The sequence below is a fragment of the Kryptolebias marmoratus genome, linkage group LG6, assembly GCF_001649575.2.
Source record: "Kryptolebias marmoratus isolate JLee-2015 linkage group LG6, ASM164957v2, whole genome shotgun sequence".
Classification (NCBI taxonomy): domain Eukaryota; kingdom Metazoa; phylum Chordata; class Actinopteri; order Cyprinodontiformes; family Rivulidae; genus Kryptolebias; species Kryptolebias marmoratus.
Window position 1 is genome coordinate 6,336,931 of NC_051435.1, and position 25,948 is coordinate 6,362,878.

The 25,948-nt window shown below is 37.3% G+C and overlaps 3 protein-coding genes across 20 annotated transcripts in view; all 3 read right to left on the minus strand.

The window, feature by feature from the left end:
* Positions 1-93: 93 nt before the first annotated feature.
* Positions 94-2,368, minus strand: tex30 (testis expressed 30). 3 transcript variants are annotated; one of them, XM_025006899.2, is made up of 6 exons: positions 2,044-2,368; positions 1,591-1,657; positions 1,273-1,407; positions 1,023-1,074; positions 589-803; positions 94-331 (listed from the first exon to the last, which is right to left on the minus strand). In XM_025006899.2, exons 2-6 carry the CDS (start codon positions 1,615-1,617, stop codon positions 173-175), a joined length of 588 nt encoding a protein of 195 aa, XP_024862667.1. In that variant the 5' UTR covers positions 1,618-1,657; positions 2,044-2,368; the 3' UTR covers positions 94-172. The 3 variants fall into 3 exon arrangements, with proteins under 3 accessions (XP_024862667.1, XP_024862666.1, XP_024862665.1); XM_025006898.2 differs by having other exon boundaries at positions 1,168-1,407; positions 2,056-2,366; XM_025006897.2 differs by having other exon boundaries at positions 1,168-1,407; positions 2,044-2,366.
* A 515-nt stretch (positions 2,369-2,883) lies between these two features.
* Positions 2,884-10,269, minus strand: poglut2 (protein O-glucosyltransferase 2). Its single transcript, XM_017420664.3, has 10 exons — positions 9,783-10,269; positions 7,763-7,968; positions 7,386-7,591; positions 6,581-6,658; positions 6,211-6,383; positions 4,651-4,888; positions 3,918-4,127; positions 3,735-3,824; positions 3,528-3,632; positions 2,884-2,996 (listed from the first exon to the last, which is right to left on the minus strand). Exons 1-10 carry the CDS (start codon positions 9,965-9,967, stop codon positions 2,979-2,981), a joined length of 1,509 nt encoding a protein of 502 aa, XP_017276153.1. The 5' UTR covers positions 9,968-10,269; the 3' UTR covers positions 2,884-2,978.
* A 1,088-nt stretch (positions 10,270-11,357) lies between these two features.
* stxbp5l (syntaxin binding protein 5-like) overlaps positions 11,358-25,948 on the minus strand; it is a 130,307-nt gene continuing 115,716 nt past the window's right edge. For 8 of the 16 annotated variants that reach the window (XM_017420696.2, XM_037976141.1, XM_037976140.1 and 5 more), the window contains 7 exons: positions 21,052-21,153; positions 19,643-19,882; positions 17,042-17,405; positions 16,044-16,209; positions 15,517-15,628; positions 14,598-14,818; positions 11,358-14,096 (listed from right to left, as the gene is read on the minus strand). In XM_017420696.2, the coding sequence (XP_017276185.1) occupies positions 14,055-14,096; positions 14,598-14,818; positions 15,517-15,628; positions 16,044-16,209; positions 17,042-17,405; positions 19,643-19,882; positions 21,052-21,153 (1,247 nt within the window). In that variant the 3' untranslated portion in view covers positions 11,358-14,054. The remainder of the gene's footprint in view (positions 14,097-14,597; positions 14,819-15,516; positions 15,629-16,043; positions 16,210-17,041; positions 17,406-19,642; positions 19,883-21,051; positions 21,154-25,948) is intronic. The other 8 variants (XM_017420695.2, XM_017420692.2, XM_017420699.2 and 5 more) reach the window with 1 other exon arrangement.

Here is a 25,948-nt window from a genome sequence, read left to right on the forward strand (position 1 = left end):
TTATTTTCATTTATTGATATTGTTCTTGTTCTACAAAAACTAAATTTATTACAGGTAATTTATAGTAGAAAATAAATTAAATGTTACAAATGCATTCATTGCAAAAATCTAATTTATTAAACAACTGCAAAAAGAGAAAAAAAAAGAAAAGAATGCAATGCAGATAATTAGCTTAAACTCCTTTTTTGATCCAGTTGATGACTTTAGAGTTGACTTCCTCCATCACAGACTCTTCAGACCTTCCTTTCACCGTCAGTCCATGGCTGCCTCCTTGTAGCCAAAACACTTCAGCCTGAGCTTTCATATCCTTTAGAACGCCATCGAAAAGGTCCTGAGCAAAAAGAAGACAAATCACCACTCTGACCAATCATATTCTTCAAACAGTTTGGGTTAGGGTTTATTATCAACTCACTGCACGAAGCAGCATGTAGTATTTGAATGTTTAACTAAGAACCTGACAGGAAAATTAAACTCAGAAAGCGACAATGATGGAGAAGAAAAGGAGCTAAAAGCACAATAAATACAGAATACAAAAATCAACCTAACTACCTCACATTCCCATAAGGCCCAGGAGAGATTCATGCTCACCCTGTCACACATGTTGTCCTCAGTGCCTGACACAAACAGCACACGCACGCCCTCAGGCAGCATCCTGAGGTCTTCACTTCGTTGGCGATGGGTGTGCGTCTGTCCAGGTGGGTGCAGAGGGAAAGAGAGGCAGATGACTCCCTGCACTGCATCTTCTGATTCATCCCTCAGCTGCCTGGCCAGAGCTGCAGCAGCTCGACATCCCATCGACCTGCCTGAGGAGGACGGTTACAACACCGAGAGCTGTGTCAGGAAACTTATCTACATTTAAAATGCAATGTATTATTTCCTTTTTTTATTTCTGAGAAACATTTATTGTCCTAACTTTCCACAACCAGAAAGTGAACATTTAAATCATTAAAGTAGAACTGAACCTGGAAATGTGACACATGAAGTTTGGGGTGTTTTTTTTCTACTTATGAGATGTTGTTTACCTCCCAAAAATGTGTGCTTTACTGTAAACTTCTGCAATGTTTTCAAGTAGTCCTAGAAGGAAAAACAATGATGCAACTAATGGATGCTGAATCAATATTAGACATTTCACAAGTCTTTAAAATGAGAGCAGCATTAAGCGTTCACCCAAACAGCAGAGTAAGCCTTGATCCTATAAGGCAGGTTTAAGCCTTTACAGGTGAAACGGAGGCAGAGGAAACCATGTGATGCCAAAGCGCGTGCAAGAGAGACCAGATGTGTGAAGTTCATGTCTCCTCCTGCGCCATGTGTGAGAACAACAGCTGTGTGGACATCTTTGTGCACCGCGGCTGGGAAACAAAAGGCAGCATCCAGAAACTTTGTCCCAAACGGCACCTTCACTGTTTCCTGAAAGGCAGCAAGATTTCAGTCCGGCGCCTCGGATATTTATTTCCATTTGAATTGCAAAATTCATCTCTTGCAAACACTTGTGAAATGCAAGTGGGTCAGTGCCCTTAACCTTTAACTTTAATCTACACTGGGTTTGAATCACGTCCAATGCTTGTACTGTCGTTAAAGTCAAATATTTACCTCATCAAACTTCTCCATCGCAGACATTTCTTCTCTGAAATCCTGTGTTCTGTCAGTGTAGCATACCCTGTAAAAACAACATACCAGAAGTTGATTTTTATATCCAGAAGTTTGTTTTGAAAGCTCCATCTGTCAGTTTAACCTACTTCATCGAAGCAGCATACCAATTTTATGAAAGGGGATGCTCAATGACTTATACATTATAGTATATATGTCATTGGGTATGCTATTTTGATAGGTGTCTGTTTTTTTAGAAAATGCAGTTTATAAAGGGGTATGCTGTTTTGATAGGTGCCTAGTCATTTAAAAGTTGCACATTATGCGACCAAATTGAACACTCGAGATTAAATAAAAGATTTTATGACTTCACTAAAGAAATTATAATAAACTACAGTGCACATTTCTTGTAATCTTACAAGGCATGTAATTAAGTAATCTGTAACTTATACGTACCCGGAAACTTACCGCTGGTAATCGTAGGCATGCTGAAATGATGGTTTGAATTTAACGCATGCGCAAATATGCGAGTCTCATTGCAGCGCATGCGCATTAGCTGAAAGTATGCCATGCTGGGTGGTAAACAATGTGGTGAACTGTCAGAACACCGCTTGCAAACAAACGAGAGCCGTCTAGTGTTCAGGAGATGTCATTACAACTCATAGTTCCTTACTGTTCAGCCTTAAAAGGTTAATTTTCTTTTTAAAGTGTGGGCTCTGTGGCAAAGTTGGTACTATCTTACCTGTTACAGATAATGCTTTGAATGACACCAGTAATAGAGTTTAACTCTGATCAGATTGAGGGGCTAATAGCTAGTACAAAACCAAAGTACATTTCTGTCCTCTTAAAGCAGCTCCAATCTCCAATTTTCAAAGCAGTTCAAGCAAATTTATTTATACAGCTTGCATGGTTATTCTAGCTGAAACATTATGCTATTCCTGTTGGAAATGCTACAACTAGTTGGTGCAATTTGCACTTTTAAATCACTTCAGCATTATGTATAAAGGTTTAAAAAATGGCATTTGGATGAACTGCTATGACATTTTGAAGCTTAGAGTTGTTTTAAGATCTTAGCAATCAACTTTGGTTCCTTTTAGGCTACCCATTAGCTTGTTGGTCTGGTCAAAATTAAACTAGGCATCATTTAAAGCGTTACCTACAGCAGGTAAGAAGTTTATACTTTTCCTCAGAAATCTATATCTAAAGATTTTATATTGTTTAAAATTAACATGTAGGTTTTAACATGTGTTTGGGTGTATGGATAGAGAGTGGGTGATATGGGAATAAAACACAGAACATAGAAAAATCTTTTATTTAAAAAATGAGATATAGTCAATGCATTATTTCACAGCTTGTAAAAAACATTTGGCGATTATGAAGATATGAAGTGGTCAAAGTTCATCTTTCACCTGGAAAATAATGCAAAAATAGTCTTGTTATTGTGAATTTGAAAGCTGTTACAATAGTGACGTTCAATTTCAAGTATAAAATGTAATACACAGTTAATAACAATAATACAAATTAAAATTTGTTGAAATAGTTTTGTTTTTTGTGCAGTAGCACCTTGTGTACAGTAGAGGGAGCCACAGACTGCAGAGTAGTAGAGATTATATTTTTCTCTTTTATCCCCATTGAAAATAAAATTACAAAATACAAATTTAGTCTATTTAACCACACATTTAGTTCTTGGAACGTCCAAATTGAGTTAATAATCAGTCCATTGTAAAGGTTTCTTTTAACCGTGCAAAAAAATAAATAAATAAACGAAACAAAGATTCAGATAAAACAAAAATAAAGTTTCAGTAAAGGTGTAACTAAAGACATTGATGGTAAGGGAATTCTGTTTTGCTGCTTAAAACATACATGCACCTCATTTTGTCATAATGTCAAAATAACTTCCGGTGCCTTTTAACAGACACAAAAATACTGCCATCTCTTACCGTTGTCCTTTGACAGGAGCATGGAAAAAGTTCATCAGCTGGTTGCTCCACAGGCTCCATGCCCTCCCGAACCTTAGGCTCTGTGATCTGGAGTTTGGCATACTCCTATAAAAACAACAACAGCATTCTAAGAAAATACTATTCTTTGAACACGGTGATCATTGTGCCAGATTCTGTTTATTATTACTGAACGTATAGAACTGGTACCTTAAAAAGCTTGTAGTAGTAACAAAATATACTGTCTCCCATCAGATGATTGCGGGTGAACTGCTGACCTGCAAGAGCAATTTTCTTTGCCTACAGAAGTCAAAGCAGAGAAAAATTTACTTCAGGTTTACAAAAACGTGCTTATTTGCAGTGACACCAGTTCGAATCTAGAATCATCATCACCTCTTCATCATGGTCACGAGCCCATTGGATTTTTTCCAGCAGGTCTCCCAGGTCTGCTCTTACAGGGATGTAATGCTCCCATGGTTTCAGCTCGTGGTAAAAATGCTCGTAGTAGCCAGAATCCTGCTTCAGGACGACGCTGTCTCCGGCCAACAGGTAAGGCAAACGGTACGCTGCTACGGTGCCATCAATGTTGATTTGGTACTTGTACTGGATGTGGACGAAGATTGGACATTTAAAACAAGTATTGTGTGAATTTACTGTCTGCTGGATGTTTTACTAATTAATCAAGGCTACTGCTCCCTCAGTGTTAGGACGGTTAAATACAGATGCTGGAAATTCAGATGAGTTGTTAAAGCAAAAAGAAGCAGGACACTGTTTAAAAGCCAAAAGTAGAAAACCAGAAGCTAAAAGTTGCAAAACACGAGCTAAAAAGCAGCAAAGGGGTAGCTAAAAGCAGCACCAGGCTAGGTAACAGCCCAAAGTAGAAAAATGTAATGTAATTCAATGTAATTCTATAGGGGAAATAATACAAATAAAGTTAAATTTTTGGCATAAAAGTTACGAAAACCAAAAGTCTTTGCACCTATCCCCTGAATGAGCTGAACAATTAGAAATGCTGAACCAGCATTCACATGAAAATTTACACCAAGCTTGGAAGCAGAAAATGTTTTCCAATATCATCCAATATCTTTAGGAGACATTACAGATGTCCCCAGAGCGGCAGTCTCACCTTAAAAAAGTCAAAGAAAGAGACGTGTTTGACCAGCGGCCCATAGAGGCTCTCATCGTGTTTGAAGAAGAAGAAGTTGGTGAAAGCAGCATCTATCATGTCGGGGTGAGCCCTGGACAGCTTGACCAGCTCCAGACGCTCCTGACGGCTGTCCCGCCCCCTCCAGAAGCCCGTGGCGTTCTTCTCCGACCACGGCGGCCCTGTGTTGGCCTGAATAGACATCATGTCCAGACTTACTCTGTTCAGTGCATGGAAACAAGAATTCAGGGTCAGGGTGCACTTTCTGAAGCTTTCAATCCCACCAATGGACAAAAACACATCAGGTGCTAAAGAGAAACATCCACTATTAACAGCAGCTGTTACTGGACTGCAAAAGACCTGCTGCAAAAAGATTTTCTTTGTCACATTTACAGTATATTTAAAAAGGCATCAAATATTGCTTTTAACAAGCAAAGAACTTGAATTTAATCCTTGCTTCTTTACAGAACTTAGAAGTGTGCCACTTTTATTTTTTCGTCAATTTGCATTTTTAATTCATCTTCTCCTTGTTCATCGAAGGAAACATTTGTGAAACCAAATGAGAATTTCCCACACTTCATTTCACCTAATTTTAAACAGAAAAGATCCGATTAGATCTCCCGAGCAGGCTTCTGTGACAAAACCAAAACCCCAGGAAATGCATCACAAGCTCTGGTTAGTGCTGATCTGATCCTTCATTTTCTTTCAGTGCCATGTGATGATATTCATGCCACCACGGGGCATAAAATTAGACATGTCACTTTTCATTTCAGAGTGTTATCAGCTTTAAATGAGAAGAAATTATATTGGGAATTCACACACACACAAACCAATAAATTTCTTTCTGCTTGAGTCCCTCAGTGGTGATCATAAAACAAAGATCTTAAAGAATATTTTAGAGCAGAGTAGTTCAACATCAAATTGGAATATTTTATGCTTGGATTTTAATGTTCTGGTAAACATATAGTTGTAGAAATAAGCTTAAGTTGAAAATCCTCCTTGGTAAAAGAGAATGGTGCATTTTAAAGTAAATTATGCTGAAGAGGGATTCATGTATCGAGCTCCTCGGTGTGTGCAGGTCAGCCGGCAGGTCAGCTGGCCTGCTGTGCAGAAACCATTAAACCAGAGATTCTGAATCTCTCATTTTTGTGGTCCCCTGGTGTGTGAGAAACCTAACACTCTTCTTAAAATGTGTAGATTAGAACTGAGAGCAGCAGGACCAAAAGAAGAGAAACATTAAAGTGTAATATTGGGACGTGCTTTGGGTAATTGTGTCTTTGGTCTAATGTAGACAAAAATGAGAGAAAATGCTCCTTTGGAGCTCACAGAAATCCCCCCAAGACGAGCTGTGAGGCTTTTTGAGAAGCTGTTTTTTTTTTTTCAAAAGTGTACCCCTAGTTTACCTGCATAAATTACTGGTTGTAAAAAATAAACACTTTGTCAGAATTTCCTGGAAGAGACTGAATTGTTCTGGTGAATCGTGTGCTCAGCATTACTTAACCGGGGAACAAAAAGTCTGGTGTGATAAATCCTGAGCCTTACCTCCCCATGGTCTCGAGGACAGACTCAGTCAGGTCGTAAGTGGGCATGACAATGTCTCTGGTGTTGTTTGAGCCACACCAAGAAAAGATGGGGTGGATCTTCTCGGTGGGTTTTCTCTTCTCCAGTGGCCAGTCACCCAGATTTACAAAAAACTCTACATCAGGGAGCTGCACCTGCAAACACAGACCGGCAGAGGACGTCTGACACTCAGGAAAAACAAAATACTTAATCTGTCCATTAGAAAAAATATATATTAGAGAAGTGACCAGAGATTTCCAAACTTAGATTGTGCACAAAATATAACACTGGAGATTGCAAATTCAGTTGTTGTGTTATTTTGGAAGCTAAAAATTAAAACTATTCAGCTTACCTTCCTTGTTAGTGACAGGAGGATGGCATCCATGAAGATCCTAAAACCAACATGCTCTCCAAATGTTTTCACATAGACCTGAAGAGAATGAAAAGCAGGAGAGAAAGAAGATGTTTTACTGTAGCTGTAGCCTAACTGCATCACACTATAACTTTATAAAAATAATCTATGGAAAGAAAAAAGGATTTGTGTCGATTCAGGACTTGTAAAACCAGCAAACTGGTCTCAGTTAACTGAGCTAAAACCTCACTTTTAATTTTCTTCCAGATAACACAAATCTCTAACATGACACCATGATGGAAAATATAAAGAACTACATTTTGGGAAACAAACTCAACCATTAGCTTGAGGACTTTTTAATTTAAAAATAAAAATTACTGTGTCTCGAAAGTCTTTTAGATCATGGTTCAGACATGCTGATGTGTTTACAGATCTCCATGTTTTCTTCATAGTCCCCACATTTTAGCTATATAAAAGTAAATCAACCACAGATTTCTCTTCAATCAAAGCTTTCAGCATTTTATGTTCCTGTGTAACCTTAGCTCTGTGTGAGTGGGGTTTTATGTAGAGATCAGTACTTCAGCTGCTGGATTTGTGCATTTTGAGAAGTTTATAACCTCACTGTTCTGACAGGTGTGTCACAAAGATCTCAGCCTGAAGAAATCCTTCTTTTATTGTTTACAGTAATGGTTAACTGTGGTTACAGCGCACATTTCAGTTCTTCACTTTTATACAACTAGAACAGTTTCCTGTTCCATCAGGCTGGTACTGGCAGAGAGCTGAACCACCTGAACCCTGACCCCACCTTGTTGTCTTTGATCGTGTAGTGGCAGAGGCTTTGACGCTCTCCAAAGCGCTTCGGTATCTCCTGTGCGTTGCGATCTAGGTCGACGCTCATGAAAAGGGACAGGTCCTTGTTTATCCGAGCGAAGGACTGAGGACAGTGCATGTCCCCCTCCCATACAGAACCACTCAGCTGAGGACAGTCACATCCCTCATGATAGACATGGCCTGCAGAAAAAGGGAGGAAAAAATAGGGTTTTCTTTTTCAACATGTCAGTTACTAAATCAAAAAGACAGCTATGGAAAAAAAGGAAAGAGAAAAGCTTCAGAACATGGCACTTTTCGTAAGGTTGGGTATGTTTCAGCTCATGTTCACTGAGCTTTCATCTAAAGACAAACCTTTGAGAACGTACGGTGACTCTGCAACGTGCTCGCCCTTCAGCAAAACGTGGATGTGGAGGTCGGTGTAGGTGGCATACATTCTGTAGCGAACCAGGAACGACCCGTCCCGACGATCCAGGACCTGAATCCAGATCCTGGTGAACTGCTCCGCTGGAGACACAATCTTCACCTCAAAGACGTTCTCACCAGGTGATGCTGTTAAACTGTGTAAACAGAGAGAAATGACACTTCATGTGGGAAACCAAATGCCCAAATCTGATGCATGTTTCTGCATTTAGTGGCAATTAACTCAAAACTCTAAATAATGGATGTCCATGTTGGGAATTGGACTGCAATTTGATCACCTGTAAGTTGGGAAATGGTTCTTAAACCTGACAACTGCATTTTACATTATTTACAAAAACACTATATACTGTTAAGCACAGATGTTTCTCTTTTCTTCTTTAAGATTCGGTTTTACATTTTGAGGCACATGGAATGCAGCATAAGCTAATAGTATTCATAAAAAAACATTTTGTTGGCTAGCAAAATTAAATGACAATAAACTGAAATCAAAATTATTAGTAATAACCTGACAAGTAGGATTTAAATCATGTTTACTTAATTTTCTTGTCTAAAGATATCTTGGCCATAAAACGTCTTAGTTTCCTTGCCTAACAGTTTTAAGATCATTAATGTCACAGTTCTGATGATGGTGTCATTAATATGACAGCTTGTCTAATAAAACTACTGATGCTCATGTTCTTATAGCTTTTAAAGCTGACATGCAGTGAGGTCTCTTCTGTGAAAGCAGACAACAATTCTACTGCTCTTGCAGGAAGGATGAAGTAACTGAATGAAAACAAAGTGCAAAAGTGACACCGTTACTGTGGGAATCCACCCAGAATACGATGCCCTTGATGCATTTTGTTCAATACAAGATGCGATCCGACGCTAAGCAACATTTCTGACTGGGGTCAAGGCTGCCTTTTGTGCTAACTCACAACTGACAAGTTTAAAATTTCAGTTTTCATTATAATAGAAATACAACACTGTGCAACTAGTTTTAAAAGTTTGAGGGTGATTCCAAACACAACAAGGACTTCCTACATCAGGACAATTGAAGTTTACGTCGTTACGTGTTACTTGAAACAACGACACTTCTAACAATAGCAGAACAGTGTGGTACAAAATTAATTTATGACACACACACAGTATTTCTTTGACAAATTGAACAAAGAAAATAAAATTAAGAAGACATGATAATGGAATGTTGTTTTTTTTAAATATTTTGTCAAATTATCTAAAAGAAACTTTAATTTCTGACTTAAATGAGTTAAAAATGACTATTTGCACAAGTGTCAGGGATATTATACACTTTGAAAGGCTTAATGTCAAAATATGTAAACTTTTTAGATGTTTCAAAGAATTACAACTTCTAGAAACTGCAGATAGTTATTGCACTTTTATTAATGCACTTGAACACTTTTTTCTACAATGTTAGGATTTACAAAAGGCGATTTTACTTTACTTTTTTTGCATAAGATTCATTCTTCCAAGAACACATTAAAATGTTAAGCAAAGTGAGTAGTTGGTGGTAAACAAAAACAACTGATCAATCAAGTTTTTTTTTTTATTATTAGCTGCTTAAAGTTGACATCATTTCTGTCATATCTAAATGACAGATTGCCAAACTGTTCAACTTTGATTAATTAAAACATGACATTAACAACAACACAAACAGCCACATTAATCATTATCTACATGTGTTAGAACAATTACTGCAAATATTTCATTTTCCACCATATACTTGGAAGTCAAAATAACGACTTATTACTCAAGTAATAATAATAATAATAATAAAATAAATAATAATAATAATAATAATAATAATAATAAGGCATATTTAGGGACACCTGTCATGGTAAACTCTGAAGCAAAGGGTCACATTTTTTTTGTGTTGCACCCACAAATTGTATAAATTTAATGGAAGTCGGAAGCAGATAATAATATTACAGACAGGGATGAATTTACGTACTTTGTCCCAGAGCTGTCCACCGCCTGTATGTGGAAGAACCGAGCCGGGAGGACAATGTTCGTCTCCAGTCCCGGTCCCCATATTAAAGTTTTGGCTGCACTCGGTTCAGGTCCAGCCTGAGCCCCGGACTGTCCATGTCTGAACACCTTCAGACAGAAAAACAGCAGCAACAGTCGGAGAGACATCCTCCAGCCGTCCAGCGTCGACGCTTTCTCTTTAACCGTGTCTCCCTGTCCTCACCTGATGATGTCCACAATGGTGGCAATCTTCAAATCGCCAACACAAGTTTGCGGCTAACGCGTTTTTCCCCCGTTTCTGTCTGGAATCACGCGATAGAGCGGTGACATCATCCGAATCTAATATCTGTCAAAGATAATTTCACATTTGGGATAATTTGACACATCTTTGTAATGAAATCAATAATTTATCTACAAAACCGCTTCTTGCGGTCCAGGTTTAACTTCAGGAATTTGCTGAATTAACGAGGGAGGCGGGCTCAGACTGCGCAGTGCAGGGATCGGATTGGCTGTCGACTAACCATACTTAGCTACGATTGGCTTAAAGAACAACGGAGAGTTCGAATAGGAAACTGTGATTGGATAGAAATGCGGAAGGGAAACTCCTTGATATACGAGAACAATGACGTAACGAAATCATTGTACGAGAGGCTGCATAGACATAAGACCAATGACTTATATCCATATAAGTCATTGCATAAGACATGTATACGTATTTATGTCTATGTGTGAGCTGATGGGCATTTCAGCACTTTTCAGGGATCCGGTCTTGTTCGAAATTCTGTTCCCCATGCGTCGGGAGTGCGCACTGTTCTGACAGTCTTCACGGCGCTTCTGATCGATTTCTCTGTAAAAAGTTTCCACATGATTGTGTCAAGGTTGTAACTTAAGTCGACAGCTCCTGGTGATTAATAAATAAATAAACCTCAAATAAATAACAAATAAACCTTGTCTAAAATAATGAAATAAAATAAAGACTAAAATCATGACTAAAAAATAAAAATACACTGAAGATACGATTTTCTTTGAATCATTTGTTTTATTTTGTTGAATGTTCAATTATCATGTACAATTATTAGCATCTTTTTTTTTCTAAACACGCTTAATTAACTGTTTTAGTCTAAAAAGTATTATGCTGTGCTGTGATTCACATGACATCCTGGGAAGGCGTGTAAGCAGAAATTTTGCATGGAAGGTACAGCTTTAAAAAATCCCAACATTTGGGGCAGTGAACGTTAATGGAGTGACTTTGTCTATCTTTATTTATACTTTTTACCGGAGGGCATATAATACATGTTTGTCATTGCACCTGATTGATTATACGATTATATTGATTAGCCTTTAGCCATTGCTGGATATATCAAATAGTATATTATTATATTATATTTCGAATTATGCTTTATAACTAACAAAATAAATTCTCATTTACTTAAAACTGAAAACTACTTTTGATAATTTTTTGCCCCTATTATGACATTTTATGGTGTTGCACTTCTGTTCAAGCAAAATGGCAGCAGCTGAATGTGAATATTCTTACCAATAAAACAGAACTTCTCGATATGTACATCAACCAATGTTTATTTCAGTTTGCTTTTGCATCAACATATTTTCAGACCTTTTTGTCAAGTAATTTCTATTACACTAGAATATATCAAGAAGAACAAAAAGTGGTAGAATTGATTGAAATAAGACAAACTTTGTCGCAGTTATTGAGTAAAATCAAATGAATGCCTTTTCAGCAGACTACTGTGTGAAGAACTACATAGTTCCAGTGATTTAGACAGAGCAAGAATACCAGATAGTACAGTACCAGCAGTAACAGGTATATGCAGAAAATATCCCAAGTCTCTTTTTTTGTTTTACTTTTTTAAACCAAAGGTAAACTGTACAGTTATTATAAAAAAAGCCAAAAAACATATAGAAACCAAAAACATACTAACAAAACACCCTGTCAGCAGAAGTCAGTTTTTTTTTGTTTGTTTGTTTTTTTTTTTTTTTACAACTTTTTGTAAATTTTATTTAGGTTTTGTTTTCTTTTTTGTGAGTTTTTTCTGCCACTGAAAGAACTGCACTGAACACAAATCTCACTGACTGTACAGAGATATAAGAGAAATGTATTATTAATATTTCAACATGATTAAGACACAGTGTTGAATCCAATTATGTGTAACGTTTGAAATATGTGTAGCTCAGCCTTGAGATTTCTGGTCAACTAGGTGTGTGTGAGAAGGCCATTTAAGTCTAAGGAACGTCTCGGCAGCCTGACAAAAAGAGGACATAAAGGACTGATTCACTTGTGTCTCCTATGTTTTTTTTTTTTTTTAATTTTCAGTGTGTGAGACTGACAACTAAGACCGAGGCGCTTCACTTCATACTGCATGTTTTGATGCTCATGTGCATAAAGAACTAATGTGTGAGAGATGGAAATCTGCCATTTTTGATTTTTTTTTTACTCAGATAAGTTCAAAATACAGACAGGTACACAAGTACAAAACATCCTCCTCACTTGATGTTGTTAGTCCATGTCGTGTGGCTACCCACTGACATACAGCACAATCACAATTTGATACACAGTCATGTATCATGAAACATTAGTTGTTCTTTTTTAAAATACATCAGCCTTCAATTAAGAGGCCATAACCATCAAAGATAGGACTGTGACACAAGGATATCATAGTCAGAAAGAACAATATTGAAAAAAAAAACCATTTTTGCTTTGAGTTGAAACTGCGGTAGATGTACACTGTTTCTTCACTGACTCAACATCTGAACATCACTAAAAAAATACTGTTACTTCCCCTGAATCATTTACCGATAAACAACTCACAGGAGACTCGCTAAAGATGAAACCGATGTGATTTCAGCTCTTAGCATCACAAATACAGTGACAATCATCATGAGTGCTGACCTTCATTATGGGTGAAAACAGCCTGGATTTAATGCACAATGGTGTGTTGTGCAGAGACAGGAGCGAGTCATTTATTTTTGATTGCTTTAGCAGAAAAAAAGGGGTCGTGTTTGACATCTGTGGCACTCGTTCTCACTGTCTCTTCACAGACAAACACATGGCTCACTAAACATACATCTGACAAAAGCAGTTACAGACATATATAAACACCCTTTTATTTTATTCTTTTTTTTAATTAAAAACCAAATGAGTTATGATAAATGCCCTTGTTGGGAAAACCCACGTTGTATTTCTCATTCATTGTGTTCAACATCAATAGTCTTCCCACATATTAGCTCTTTAGTTAGTTTGCAGTGAAGAGATTCATCTGTCTTGGTTTTTATGGCACATGAATTGTATACAGGTTTGTACAACCAGTTTAAACACACAATTCAGAATACACTTTCTGCATCTGTCTCACACCAATTTCTGTCTTCATGTAACTTCATTTTGAGTAGTAAGATGTCCCTCATCGCCACTTAGTGTCAAGTAACATCGGCTGAAAAGTAAAACTTGACCAGTGTGATTAGACTTTGCAAAGTTAAATACTACTAAATTTAAATTTGTACTGTGCAGCCCACAATTTCAGAAGTAAGGACAATGTTTGAGTATTCTGCGTGTAGAGATAGTTAATCGTGTGCATGTATATTGTCAAGAAATATTTGCTGAGACTAAGAAAAAGAAACAAAATGAATCAAAAAATAAAATAAAGGGAAAGTAACCCAGGTTTTGGCTTAATAGCAATGCAGGTATACATTTTCCTTTTTTATATATAGCTTTTTGCCAGTATCTCAAAAAATATAAAGTTTTTTATAGTTTCTGTTGTTGGCTTACATTATAAATATTTTTTTCCATTTCAAATCTCCCATTAAAGTGGCATGCTGCTTTTTATATGGCAGTTGTATATTTTTAATACTCATCCATTGTTGTTTCATGCATTTCTTGTTGGTTTCTTAACTTGTGAGTATCTACACAGTAAGGTCCAGAAAACCAAACCACACAAGCTCCCTCTCAAACACTCACACACCCAAACACACACACAAACACAGAGTTGTCAGATATTTCCTGTTCCATCTTTAGGCCTTCAAATTGGACATCCTCTTACAACTCACATCACAGCCGATCTAGACGAGGAACAAGCTCGTTCTTGTAATTCAGCAATGTGACAGCGCTGTACACACAGCCAGTCCCAGAAGCCGTAAAGACAAAGTCACGCTTGTGTCTCCTCTAATTGCTTTCATTTATAAAGTGAAAGTCCAGTTGCAGCATGAAGTTCTAAGCAGGCAGTCTCATCCCTCAGTCCTCCTGTTAGAACTGGTACCATTTCTTGTCTTTGCATTTCAGCATGAGCTGTAAAACACATATACAGTTGGTAATATAACAAATGCTGATGGAAACAAATGAGTTGTGCTGCAATATAATTAAATGCTGGTTAATATGACAAAACTTGTTCTCTCATAATTGTGTCTCATTATTCATTTATTCTGCCATTTAAATGTTTTTATTTATTTGTTGTTTATGTAGAATTTCCAAAGTGTTGGTCACATGTTTCTGCACATCTAATTTCAGCTTACATGGTCAATATGAGTGTTAGTGTGAATCCAAAACTAAACATTTCTAGGCATAGAGGGCTTTTTGTGTGTACCTGCAGACATGTTGTCAGATGTGATAATGTCTAAAATTAAGGGTGATCAACACCCACATTTGTAAAAATAAGAGAAAACAATTCAGCTGATGTGTTTTTCTAGTTCAAACACACTTGCAGTGAACAAATGTCTATGCTTTTATTTGCAAATATTGGTTTAGCTTATTCAGACATTTGAGCACAAATTTGAGTTTTATTTTTTTTACCTCATGAGCGTGTTTGGAGAAGGTTTCTGCGCTGGTCATCATCAGGGCAGTTCGCTCCTCCAGCTCACCCAGCCTTTGGCCTCTCTCATCCAGAGCTATGCGAGCTCGAGCCAACTCACCCACCGCTCCGCCTGCTGCCACTTTCATGCCCTCCACCCCTCCTTGACCGGGGATGTGCTGCGCCAGACTGCGGGAAGCCTTCCCAGCTGCGGCCTCACCAACTGAAAATCATAGCAGGTAACATTAGAGTAAAAGCAAAAGAAAAAAACACTGTAAAATCTTGTAACTATGGCATATCGACTATATGTGTATATGTGACTATATTTATTAACATAAATTGAACTTTAAAAGCTGAAAGGTACCCAGTGCAAGCTTATGAAGATCGGTCAAAGAAAATTTTCATAAAGTATAAAACAAAATCAGCACAATTTTCTTTCTCACATTGATGGTTTTCTTTCCCCAGGAGATGATCCTGTGACCTTCTTGCTGTGAAACAACACTGCTAATCACTGCTCAGCCTTGCCACGCTCGATGGTGGCAAGGCTGAGCGAAGCAAACATTGTGAATGCCTGACATCTACCACTTGCGTTTGTTTATCCACAGAAACAGCCAAAGTAACTAAAAAATGGGTCAACAATAATGACGTCTATGGAAAAGCTGTTCAACAGAGTGCTTTGTTTAAATTTGGTGGATACCAATATTTCTGGAAAACTAACGGAGTAAACTCTTTCACACTGCACCATTTGACATAGTTCAGGATAACTTGTATATGTTTCACTTTATAGTTTGCAATGAGTACCTTTAATCAACTTATATTTGTGCATGTTTTATATAAAATGACATACAATAGATGTATTATGACAGCTTATACTGGAATAAAAGATTTAAATTTGAATAAATATAAGACAAAAAGACGCACAAAGCTCTTCTCTGTCAAATGTATGGGCATTTCCTCCAAAGAATCCTTTTAAAAATCCTCGGTTCTGGGCTTCTGGTGTTTCTATTGGAGTGAAGAGCTCTCCCAGCATTTCCTGCAAAATAGGAAAATAATGACATTAAAAGGGAAAACAATCTGAGCAAGTTCTTTTGAGAGACAGTGCCGAAATGGATTGATCACAGTGTTCACCACAAGGGGACATTCATGTCAATCCCTGCCGCCTGTAGATGGCACTATTGCAGCATCACATTACAGAATCCAGACATTTGTTCTCAGATATATTGCTCCTGACAATAGCCATATATAAAATTTGTTTTCATGCACATATGTACACTGTTAAATCATATTTAACCTTGGGAAGTTTACACCACATTCAACCCACACTGACATCTGGCATATGCGCCTTCTGTCAGCTTGAAGCTTCAGCATGAAAATATCAAATTCTGCTCATTTACTGCATCACTACTTTTCTCAACTCAGTGATGTATAGACATAACTACAACACTCACCTGGAGGTTGTCACACATCTCCTGGCTGTATGTAATTCTCTGAATCTCCGTGGGGGAACTGAGATAAAGCGCCTGCCCCCCATTGGTGAAACAAAATGTTCTAGCAATGCGCATGTCTGTCAGAGGCAAGTAATTGACATCCATCAGCGGTCTTAAACTGGGCAAACTGTGAACAGATTGACAAGAGTAAAAGACAAGTTAGATGCCAGGATTGCTTGTGCAATATTATTTATGGCATGCAAGAGAATTAAACCATAGATAAGAGTCAGGTTTGAGTCCAACAGTGACACTGAAATCAGACATGTAAATTGGTGCCAACAATTAGCTTCAAAATGAGTAGAGATGACTGATCTGTAGCTGCAAATTTTCAGAGTGCTAAAAATATTATTATATATATAGATGAGTATTTAACTGGATAGTCGTCTCATGTTCAAATTGACATTATTTATACCTGAACTTACCTGCAAATGGGAGGCACATTAAATTAACACACCAAAACAGACGCTCCTAATTCAAAAGGTTAAAAACACAACTAATTAAGTGGATGTTAGCAAAATATCTCATGAATTACAGGAGATAATTTAGTGAAATTCTCAGAAAGTAATCACTGGATGTTCATCTACAACTCATTAACATTTGGGGTCAATCCAATCCAAGATGCCTGCCACAGTTAATCAGCCTTATCCAACACAAAAAATAGCTGTAACTAAGGTCAATTCTACAGATATTGAGCTAATTTTGGTGTGATAGTACCTGAAGGTCATCCTTAACACCTTCTCTAAGCATTAACACATCTCAGGAGATCTAATAATATTGTGTGACATTTTGCATGATGTCATTTTCTCTGCATAAAACAACTTTAGTTTAAAAATCCAGCATGAAAGGCAGCAAGCAATATGCATTCCTTCAAGGAATGCTAGTTATACTTATTTTAAAACAAATTTTGAATATGTCAGATAAAAGTAACATCCACATGCAGGTCTCTGGTGAGATTGTACCTGAGAGTCATGACATGTCCGTTGGCACAGAAGCAGGCCAGGCACACACTGTTACACACAGATACCACGTCGGCTCGCAGTACAAAGGACGACTCTGTGATGTTGTGGACAAACAGGCAAGTCTGCAAGGGCATTATGAAGACTTTGGCCTGCCTCTCGGAGCACACCACAGCCAAATGTCCCTCTCCGTAGGCGTCCTGGGAGGATGACGGTGAAAAGTGGACTAGTTTACGCCTCCGTGGTCGATCAGGGTCCTCAGGGGCGTTTAGGTCCCGCCAAACCTCATATGGGCTCTGAATGAGGACTCCCATACAGTCCAAGAAAGCAAAGCGTAACACAGAACCCTTCAGCATCTGGACTGCACCTAGAAGAGTTGAGACAAAGTCAAAAAAAGTAGGTAGTAGATTTTTAGTATAAAAAATAGGAGAATTCTGGATTCCAAACATGTCTCAAATAATTTCTGTTAAAAATAAGTAAGTAAACAAAGGTTTTTGTTGATTAAATTTAAAAATACAACCTTTAGAAACAGGCTTAAGGTCTGACAATACTTGTATGAGTGGAAAATGTGATAACAGAGGTTCACCTATTGTTTTAACATCTGAAACTCTTCTGTTGCATGCAAGATAATCTATATTCACCACATACTCTTCAGCATACTGATAATTTTGAAAACACTCCACAAGAGCACTTTAAAAAACTTTTTTTCAACATTTTCTTCTTGATTGGTGAGTCATTTCTCAGAACGGAATCTGTGACCCCTCAGTAATGAGCTCACGTACATTTAGTCTCGAGAGAACAAGTGCTGCTTTAAAGAGCCCAGATTTTTGGAGACTATTGATGTTTTTATTTTAAAGAGGTGCTTTTTTCCTCCACAAATTATGGCTTCTGGACTAGTAATGCATGTTTGACACGCTTTATTTGTCTAGTCACACAGAAAAAAAAAGAAAAGAAAAGGAGTAGAGGCTGTATTTGAGAAATCATGCACAGCAAATGCATGCAAATGTTCTCAGATTCTGTTTAGGTAAAGCAAAGAAGGTTTAGTTATTATTTATGTATCAATAAAGCTATTTAAACAGGATGACTTAGATCTTCTGGAAATGACCTGATCCTATTTTTAAAGAATTTCTCTGTTTTAGCAAGGCAGTTTATTGTAGAAAATTTGAAAATTATTTACAATTTATATGTTAAAAATAAAACATTATTTCTTTTTCTCGTCACAGTAAAATCAGAAATAATCCCAGAATAAGTTAGTCTTTTTAAAAATTCTAATTAGATAAATTTACTGGATAAACACTTGTACAAATACAACCACAGACGAGCTGCATGTGATGGTAAAAGTCTTGTGCTAATAATTTTCTGTATTTTAAATGCATCAGAAGAACTACTTGACCTACTTATGTAGCTGTTTGTTCTTCTACTAAATTACAAATCAATTCACATTTTAATTTACCAAAATTAGTTGGATCAATGAGGTTTTTGACCTTTGAGTTCCACTGATTGTTGCTGCATTGTGCTCCCACGAAAACAGGGTTACTTGTAATACAATTTTAAACAATGCTTCTCGTTCTAAATCCAAGCACCTGGGGTATTTTTAACAGAAGCCCTGTCAAGCTGAAACAAATAGATGATTGATACAGGAAGGTAAGAGATTCATATAATTAAACCAGTAACATTTTTAAAACAAAACATATTTTGATGACTCCCAATCCTATTTCAAATTACCACATTAACACAACTACTTAACATTACCACAAGGTCAAAAATAAGTCTCTTTAAGGATTTTATCTGAGTCTAAACTAAAAACACAAAATGTTATGTTATTTTTAATTTTAAAAAGGTAAAGATAGAGGGATTTTATTTACAAAATCTGAAATGACTAAAATGCAAAGGGAAAGTTCCACATGTTCGAATTCAGAAGTGACATAAAACTGTAAAGATGGAAAACTTCACTGTAGTTTGAATTTATTGAAAGCACAGCCATTAGTGCAGATGAACAATATACTTAATATATTCAAATCCTGATTACACCATTCTACTGTGCAAGTTTTTCAACAAGATGTTCTAATTTTTTTACAATTGTTTACACACTATTTTTTTCTTCCACAGTTAGCAAAACCGTACACTCAAACACCAGTCCAGATGTGCACAACTATTAGCACATGCAGATCAGTTAATTTAGCACATTTTTTAACGAAACACACAAAAAAATAAATATCTTAAATGTCCAAGCTTTGCCTAAGCAGAGATTTTGATGAATAGGATTGTAATTTGACTCTAAGGACATCACATTTTATCATGGTTATGTGTTGCTATGGTTGGTGATTTAATAGCAAGGGTAAAAATTGATTTCTTTAATGACTTTAGTTTGGCTTTATTCTCTGTGTCATATGCCATTATCTAATCATGCTTGTCTTTGAAACACTAAGAGCTATTTTAAGCATTTTAAAATATTATCTAATGAGATTTTGGGAATAAGATTAGTTTAATGACAAATCCAAAGTTAGTGTGTACACAAGCAGGTTTATGTGTAAAGAAAAAGAACAAAAAAAGAGTTTGGGTCATGAATCATTTGTTATAAAAGCCAGTTCTGCTGATGCTTACCACTAGGGCCAATGGCGACAGGCTCCTCCATCCTTTCCTCCTGGTCAATAGGGATAGACAGTGGGATGAGCAGGACCACGCCTAAGCTAGTGCCTACCCACAGACATGGTGTGGGCAGGGCATCGCTTTTGCGTCCATATGACTCTCCAAACTGCAGTGTGGTGATGGCCTCTTTGGTATCCCGGTCTATGCTAGACACACTAGAGCTGCGGGAGCGGCTGAAGGAGTTTTCACGACTCTCTGCAGCGGCAACAGCAGCCACCAAACACAGAGGCATGGTAGGAGCAGAAAGGATGCATGAGGAGATGATGGAAAGCAATGAAAGAGTAAAGAAGGGCAAAAAAGGAAAGAGAAAAAAATTAAAGTGTTGGAGGAGAGGGGTAAAGGGCAAGGTGGAGCAAACATTAAAGTTAATGGGAAATGATGAAGAAGAATGGAGATATGAAAGGCCAAGCAGTTAAAAAGAAAAAAAGAATATACAGTAAAGAGAAAGAAGTAAAGACACATTTTCAAAAAGTCAGAAATGGTTTGTCTGTGGACTGTAAGTGATGTAAAACACTGCAACAAAAATGCCACCAAATGGATGTATACACTGAGAAGAAGTGAATAATTGTTACAAAAAAAACAAAAACAAAAAACAGCTGAACAGAAACAGAAAACTTTCAAACACACACACGGCTTTATTTTTTTAGGTTTAGTCACAACAAGGAAACTATTTGACAAACACTCATGCACACTCTTGCATCTGCACCAATTTCAAAACCTTCTTTAACTCCATTTAAGCACTATACATTCAGGTCCTCCACTGTGTGCTTAAAACCTCCATCATGGAAGTATTTCTGTATTGCTGCATTTCTGAATTATTCAGAGCCAGGAGATGTGCAGCCCTGCACTCTCAGACAAACACTACACAAAATGGAAACTTTAAGTAAAGGCAACTACAGGTGGGTGCAAATCATGGTGTATGCTTATCAAGCTGGGATGAATTAAATCTTGATGGATGTTGAATGGCTACATCTTTAAAAAAACAGCATTTTGAGAACCACTTGCATACCTGCTTTAAAGATATTTTTGTCATAAAACAAACCATGAATGTGTTGAAATATTTAAGTGACAATCTGTATCTTTTTTGTACCTGTTAAATAAACAAAACAAAATAAAAAAAAGAAAGAACAAAATCTGCCTCAGCTTACATCAAAAATGGTGAGGCCTGCAAAAGATTCAACAGCACTTCTATAAAGATGGCATCACCCACCCGGCCCGTACATCGTCCAGGACAAAATGAGACAATTCGAGGCATGTTTACGATGACAAAGGGCCACAGGACGGACTGACATTCTGACGGACGAACAGACGTAAGTCAGTGAGCAGGACAGCAGCAGGTGTGTTTTTGGCCGAAGCTTCCTTACCTCTCTCATTCCAGCAGTAGGAGGTGGTGGTGTGGTGCTCGTCGTGGGAGTACATAGTGACTCCATGTAACTGCTGAAGCATTGCCCTCCTGGATGCATGCCCTACTTACCCCCCACAACATGAACCCCATTGAACAAACCACACCCCGTGCGCGCACATACACACAAGCGCAGCCATACCGAGCCAACGAAACAAACGAGATGGACAGAAGAACAGCAGTCCCAGAGAATGACATAAAGGGAAAAAAGAGAAAAAAAGATTCTGAGCTTGGAAAAACTCCCTTAAATGTATATAAAGACAAAAAGAGCGCAACCGTGGTAAGAAGCTATAGTATTTGGGTTTCTCCTAGTGGCCACACAACCTCTACTTGCATATCCATGTATGAATTCCTGTGAATCAGCATGTGGTAAACTAAACACTGCTGGAGAAAATAGGCTGTGGCTACACTTTAGTTGTTATGATCAACTCTGACAAAGCATTCCTACATCAAGTGCAATGTGATGTTGATGCTCATTTCTTTGAACCTTCCATAAAATATGTAAAGTTGATTTTACAACCAGGATAAAAACATCCACATGTAGTGAAAGGTAAAAAAAAAATACAATAGTAGATGAAAACAAAATGTTGTTCAGTCTTTGTTTCTCCCCAGATTTCTGCAATCTTTGACAACAGCGCTGCACAATGCTGCAGGCATCCACAAGCCTTCTGTTGTGAATCTGGGTGGTAGCAACTTGGTTTTGTTGCGTGTCACTGGGGTGTGTTTACGCTGCGTGACAGAGCCTGTGGGGTGCTGGCTAATGAAAGTCAGGCGCAGTGGTGTTCTGACAGGACACAGGGACCCCTTGGGGCCCCTTACAGGGAGGCAGAGGCAGACAACGCGGTATCAGGGAGTGATAAGGGAAGGCAGACAACCTTAAGCAGTAAGACAGATGAAGTTCCAGCGCTAAACAATGGTATGCACATGGACACCCACACACATATTAGAGACGAGGACCAACAATTGTAGAGAATTCTCTAAACACATTTTGATTTCTGTACTAACTAAACAAAACATTGATAACTATGGTAGATTTGAATATTATTGAGTGGACAGCTGTTTTAGCTCATAGTTCTGACATTTTAAAATACAGGTATAAATTAATGACTACACAGAGTAACTCCAAAAGAGACTTACTATAATACAGACTCATGTAACAACAAGTGTCTAATATATTTTTTTATGTGTGCTGTTAGAGGAGCCCTATGGATGTTTACTATACATTTAGTCTGGCTCTCCCTGCCATTTCCCTCTGTCTCTTTGCTTGGCATGCAAGCCTCATTAACATCAGACTCATTTCTCGCACTGCTTTCTGACCTTTAATTATTCCAGTTATCCTGCTGGCTTTTCACCATGGTATCCCAGTGCAACTGATACACAACAGAGCCAAAGGTAGACAACAGATACAAAATACGCAAAGGCTCAGTTCAATTCAAAGCCTGATCACCAGAGTCAATCATTGGGGGTTTTCATCCAAATGCAGGTTGTTCACTGTTGGAAAAGTAAACAAGGATGACATTGCATTCTGCTGAGTACATCTTTCTCCTTGTGTGATCCTTTAAAAAATGTAAACACAGCTCAAATCAGTGCCTTTAACTTGTGGTAACTTTTTGAGTTGACATTATCAGCTTCCACCTTGAAACTGCAGTTCTGGCAACCTCAGAAGCACAGATTCAGAAGGCCAGTGAAACAAACTCAATGAGCCAAATGCATCCTCTTGCAAGGTCAGACTTTCAAGTAATAGAGAGAAAGGCCTACTTTACATTAGCATTGAAATTACTTACTGTTTAGTCAAGTCAAGACAAGAATTATGGGAGTTTGAACCGGGGTGAAGTATTGCAGCCCGGCGATAGATGTGGGACCAAAATTTGCATATTCATAGGTCTGCGATTATACAAGTGGCAAAATTGTAGAGTAAGATATAATGTGTGTTAATGCTGCATATTTTTATGTAAAGTAATTTCTTAACATGTCATTTTATGAATGGAGAAGGTTTTTTTTTATTTTTAAAGGTTTTAAGCAATGAACAGAGGAAATTTAAGCAACCAAGTTTAAGTGTAAAATCAAAATTGAGAATATTCTCTTCAAAGGCTAAATGAGTTGTGCAGTGTCTCTTGATATTGTTGTAGAGGTCATGCAATACTGTCTATTTTTGAATATATTTATATTTATTTTTAAAAGGGAACAATGGAAAAAATCTTACTAGTGAATTGTGCATGTAGAGTAGTGTAGCAGTCATTTTTTTTGATCAACATCCCCCTAGCTATCAGGAAATCTTGGTCTCATCTTAAACAGAAACATATCTCTGTTTTGTGCAAACACTGAGGAGCAATGTTAATGTCAATGTTTTCTTTAACTAAATAGCTCGCTAACAACATCTCTTATTCCCCTTTAATAGTTTAGACAAAGTAATCACTTAATATTTTGGTATCTGAACATTTCCCTGAGTTATCAATCAATTACCCTTTTTCCATAAAGTTACTAGAATCAGTTATTTATAACCCATCCCCTAACTGTGAATAATGGGAATATGTAAATAAACTCCCTTGAACCTAAAGCATGTTATCCTTCATGTTTCTTATGTGTCATCAAGGGTCCCCAACTAGCTTTAAAACCCTAAGAGACAAGCAGAAACACAACAGCTAATGGTAATATCTTTATTTATTTTTTTTATTGTTTGTGTTAATTGGGTTTTTTTGTTACATGTACAGTATGTATTCTATTAGGTTACTTTTATAATTTTTTTTACTAATATTATTTTGTGAATGCAGCATTAAACCAAAAACAAATTTCTCCAAAGAGGAACAATTAAGTACTGTATATCGTATTATATTATTTTGTAGTATATCATAAGTATAGTAGTAATTTTCATTTCCATTTTGCTAGGTAAAACAAGGTGACATGGCCATTTTTTTTCTACATTGCTGCATTGGTTTTTACCTAAATTCTTCAGGAAGCCTGTCAAACATGCAATGAATATTTTATATGCTGTAAAAGCCTTAAATTAACAGTGGAAAAAAATGTTTTCAGTTGTAGCCTGCATCGCTCTGGCTGATAATGCACCTGTAGCCCAGGCAGTGACTTTAATAAAACATTCAGCCCCTGCTAATGAAGAAGTGCTTCCCTCTTGGTTCCAGGTCACTGTTGTATAATGAGGTTGATGAAGAAAGCAGTGTGACTCTAATTGCCTAATTGATGCAAAAGGCTCAGCTTTGACTTAACAAACAGCACTTCACTCCACTAAGCAGACTAGACTTTTATTTAGAATTATTAGTTTGCACCAGCATGGCTGGGAAAACTCTTGAAAGCTTTGAACAATACAAACAAATGGAAGCCTAAAGTAAAAATGTATTTTTTTATAGCTATAAGCACAGCACCGGTTTAAAAAGCATGTGATTTAGGTATGTGATTTTACCCCCAACTGGCAACATTTGCCGTCACTTTATGCTTGATGTTCATGCAGGGTGACTACAGTCGCTGTGACATTTCAGGGATTGTCACAATACTGAGTCTCCTGTGGAGAGATTTGCCTTCCGTGACTTGACTGAGAGTTTTTTGTAGATCTAAGAGAGTTCCAAATAAAAGCAAATAAAGGTCTATAAGTGGACCATGTCTGAGCGACCTCCCATGCCAGAACCTTCCAAACATTTAGTCTCAGTAGAGAGGTTATATGAAGCATCTACACTCAGTGAAATTAATGCATTGTTTATGGTAAACCAGTTTTGTCTGATTGTAATATAGAGTTTTATTGATGTACCTGCAAATTTTATCTTGGCTGATGTACAGCTATGCAGCAAACTCTATTTACACTTTAAATTAGAGCACTGCAGTGAATAACAACTTCTCTGCCTCCAAGGTCAATCAACCTTCCGTCAGTTTTATGGATAACCAGCTTAAATCCTTTCTCTAAACTTGTCTTTAGAAAGTATCTACCATCCTAGGTTTTTAAAACACCTTTAGAAGACCAGCCAGCTATGTGAATGCTGCTGTATCTTTTAAACAAGAAGAAAAAAGTTTTGCAGGCAGAAGCAACACAAAAAAAATGTTTAACATGAGAGTCAGAAATTCAGTTAACAGGAAAACTTATGTTTTGTCTGAGTTAAAAAATGCTGTTTACCCAAAGTAAATTGAAGTCCTGCATGACGTCTTGATGTCTGTTGTCTGGAAGTGACAGACTAAGTGCAAGAGTTCCTCCACATATTGTAATTAAATAGGGTTGTACAATCATAGCAGAGCCCATTTTTCTGCGTCACTTCTGATGTCAATATCTTAAAATTGCACGGCACAGAGGGTGATTTAATTCTTCACTTGACAGCACATTCTTTCATCTGCTTTTTCGCTCTTATGTTAGCTGTCACCAGTGTTGTGAGAAAAAAAGTATCTAAATGCAAGACTAAAGCATGTCTCAGTTTGCAATGAAAAAAATACAGCACTAAAATAACGCAGACCTTTTCCTAAAACCATTATATGTTAGTATTTACCATGATTTTGTACAAAACGTTAAAGAAGCATGAGCTCATTTTTTAGTGTTGCTCACTCATCAAGACACAGACACACGGTTTACATACTCACAAAAATGTTCCCTTTCTAGACCACACAAAAGCACAAGTACACAAACAAACATTTCCAGACTGAACATGGAGATGTAAAGCCTCTGTTGGGTCAGACTATTTTTACAAGTCAAGGCTAGGTTGTGAGCAAAGGTCGTTGCAATGAAGAAAAAAGTGAAACTGAATGAAAATGCTACAAATTAAGCATTAAGAGTCTTAAACTAAATAAAGAATGGCATATATGAGCTTTAGGTTTTGTGGATTATGAGAATAGTGGAAGGTGTGGCCACACTAAAGCAAACCTGAAGT

Excerpts from the sequence above, each read along its gene's own strand:
- tex30 (XM_025006898.2), bottom strand. The coding sequence starts at position 1,617 with ATGTCTGCGATGGAGAAGTTTGATGAG. Across the intron at positions 1,408-1,590 it reads CGATGGAGAAGTTTGATGAG|GAAACAGTGAAGGTGCCGTT; the intron begins GTAAATATTTGA and ends GCTGCCTTTCAG. Across the intron at positions 1,075-1,167 it reads AGGCTTACTCTGCTGTTTGG|GACTACTTGAAAACATTGCA; the intron begins GTGAACGCTTAA and ends TTTTCCTTCTAG.
- poglut2 (XM_017420664.3), bottom strand. The coding sequence starts at position 9,967 with ATGTCTCTCCGACTGTTGCTGCTGTTTTTCTGTCTGAAGGTGTTCAGA. Across the intron at positions 7,969-9,782 it reads GTGGACAGCTCTGGGACAAA|TTTAACAGCATCACCTGGTG; the intron begins GTACGTAAATTC and ends CTGTTTACACAG. Across the intron at positions 3,633-3,734 it reads ACTACTACAAGCTTTTTAAG|GAGTATGCCAAACTCCAGAT; the intron begins GTACCAGTTCTA and ends TTGTTTTTATAG.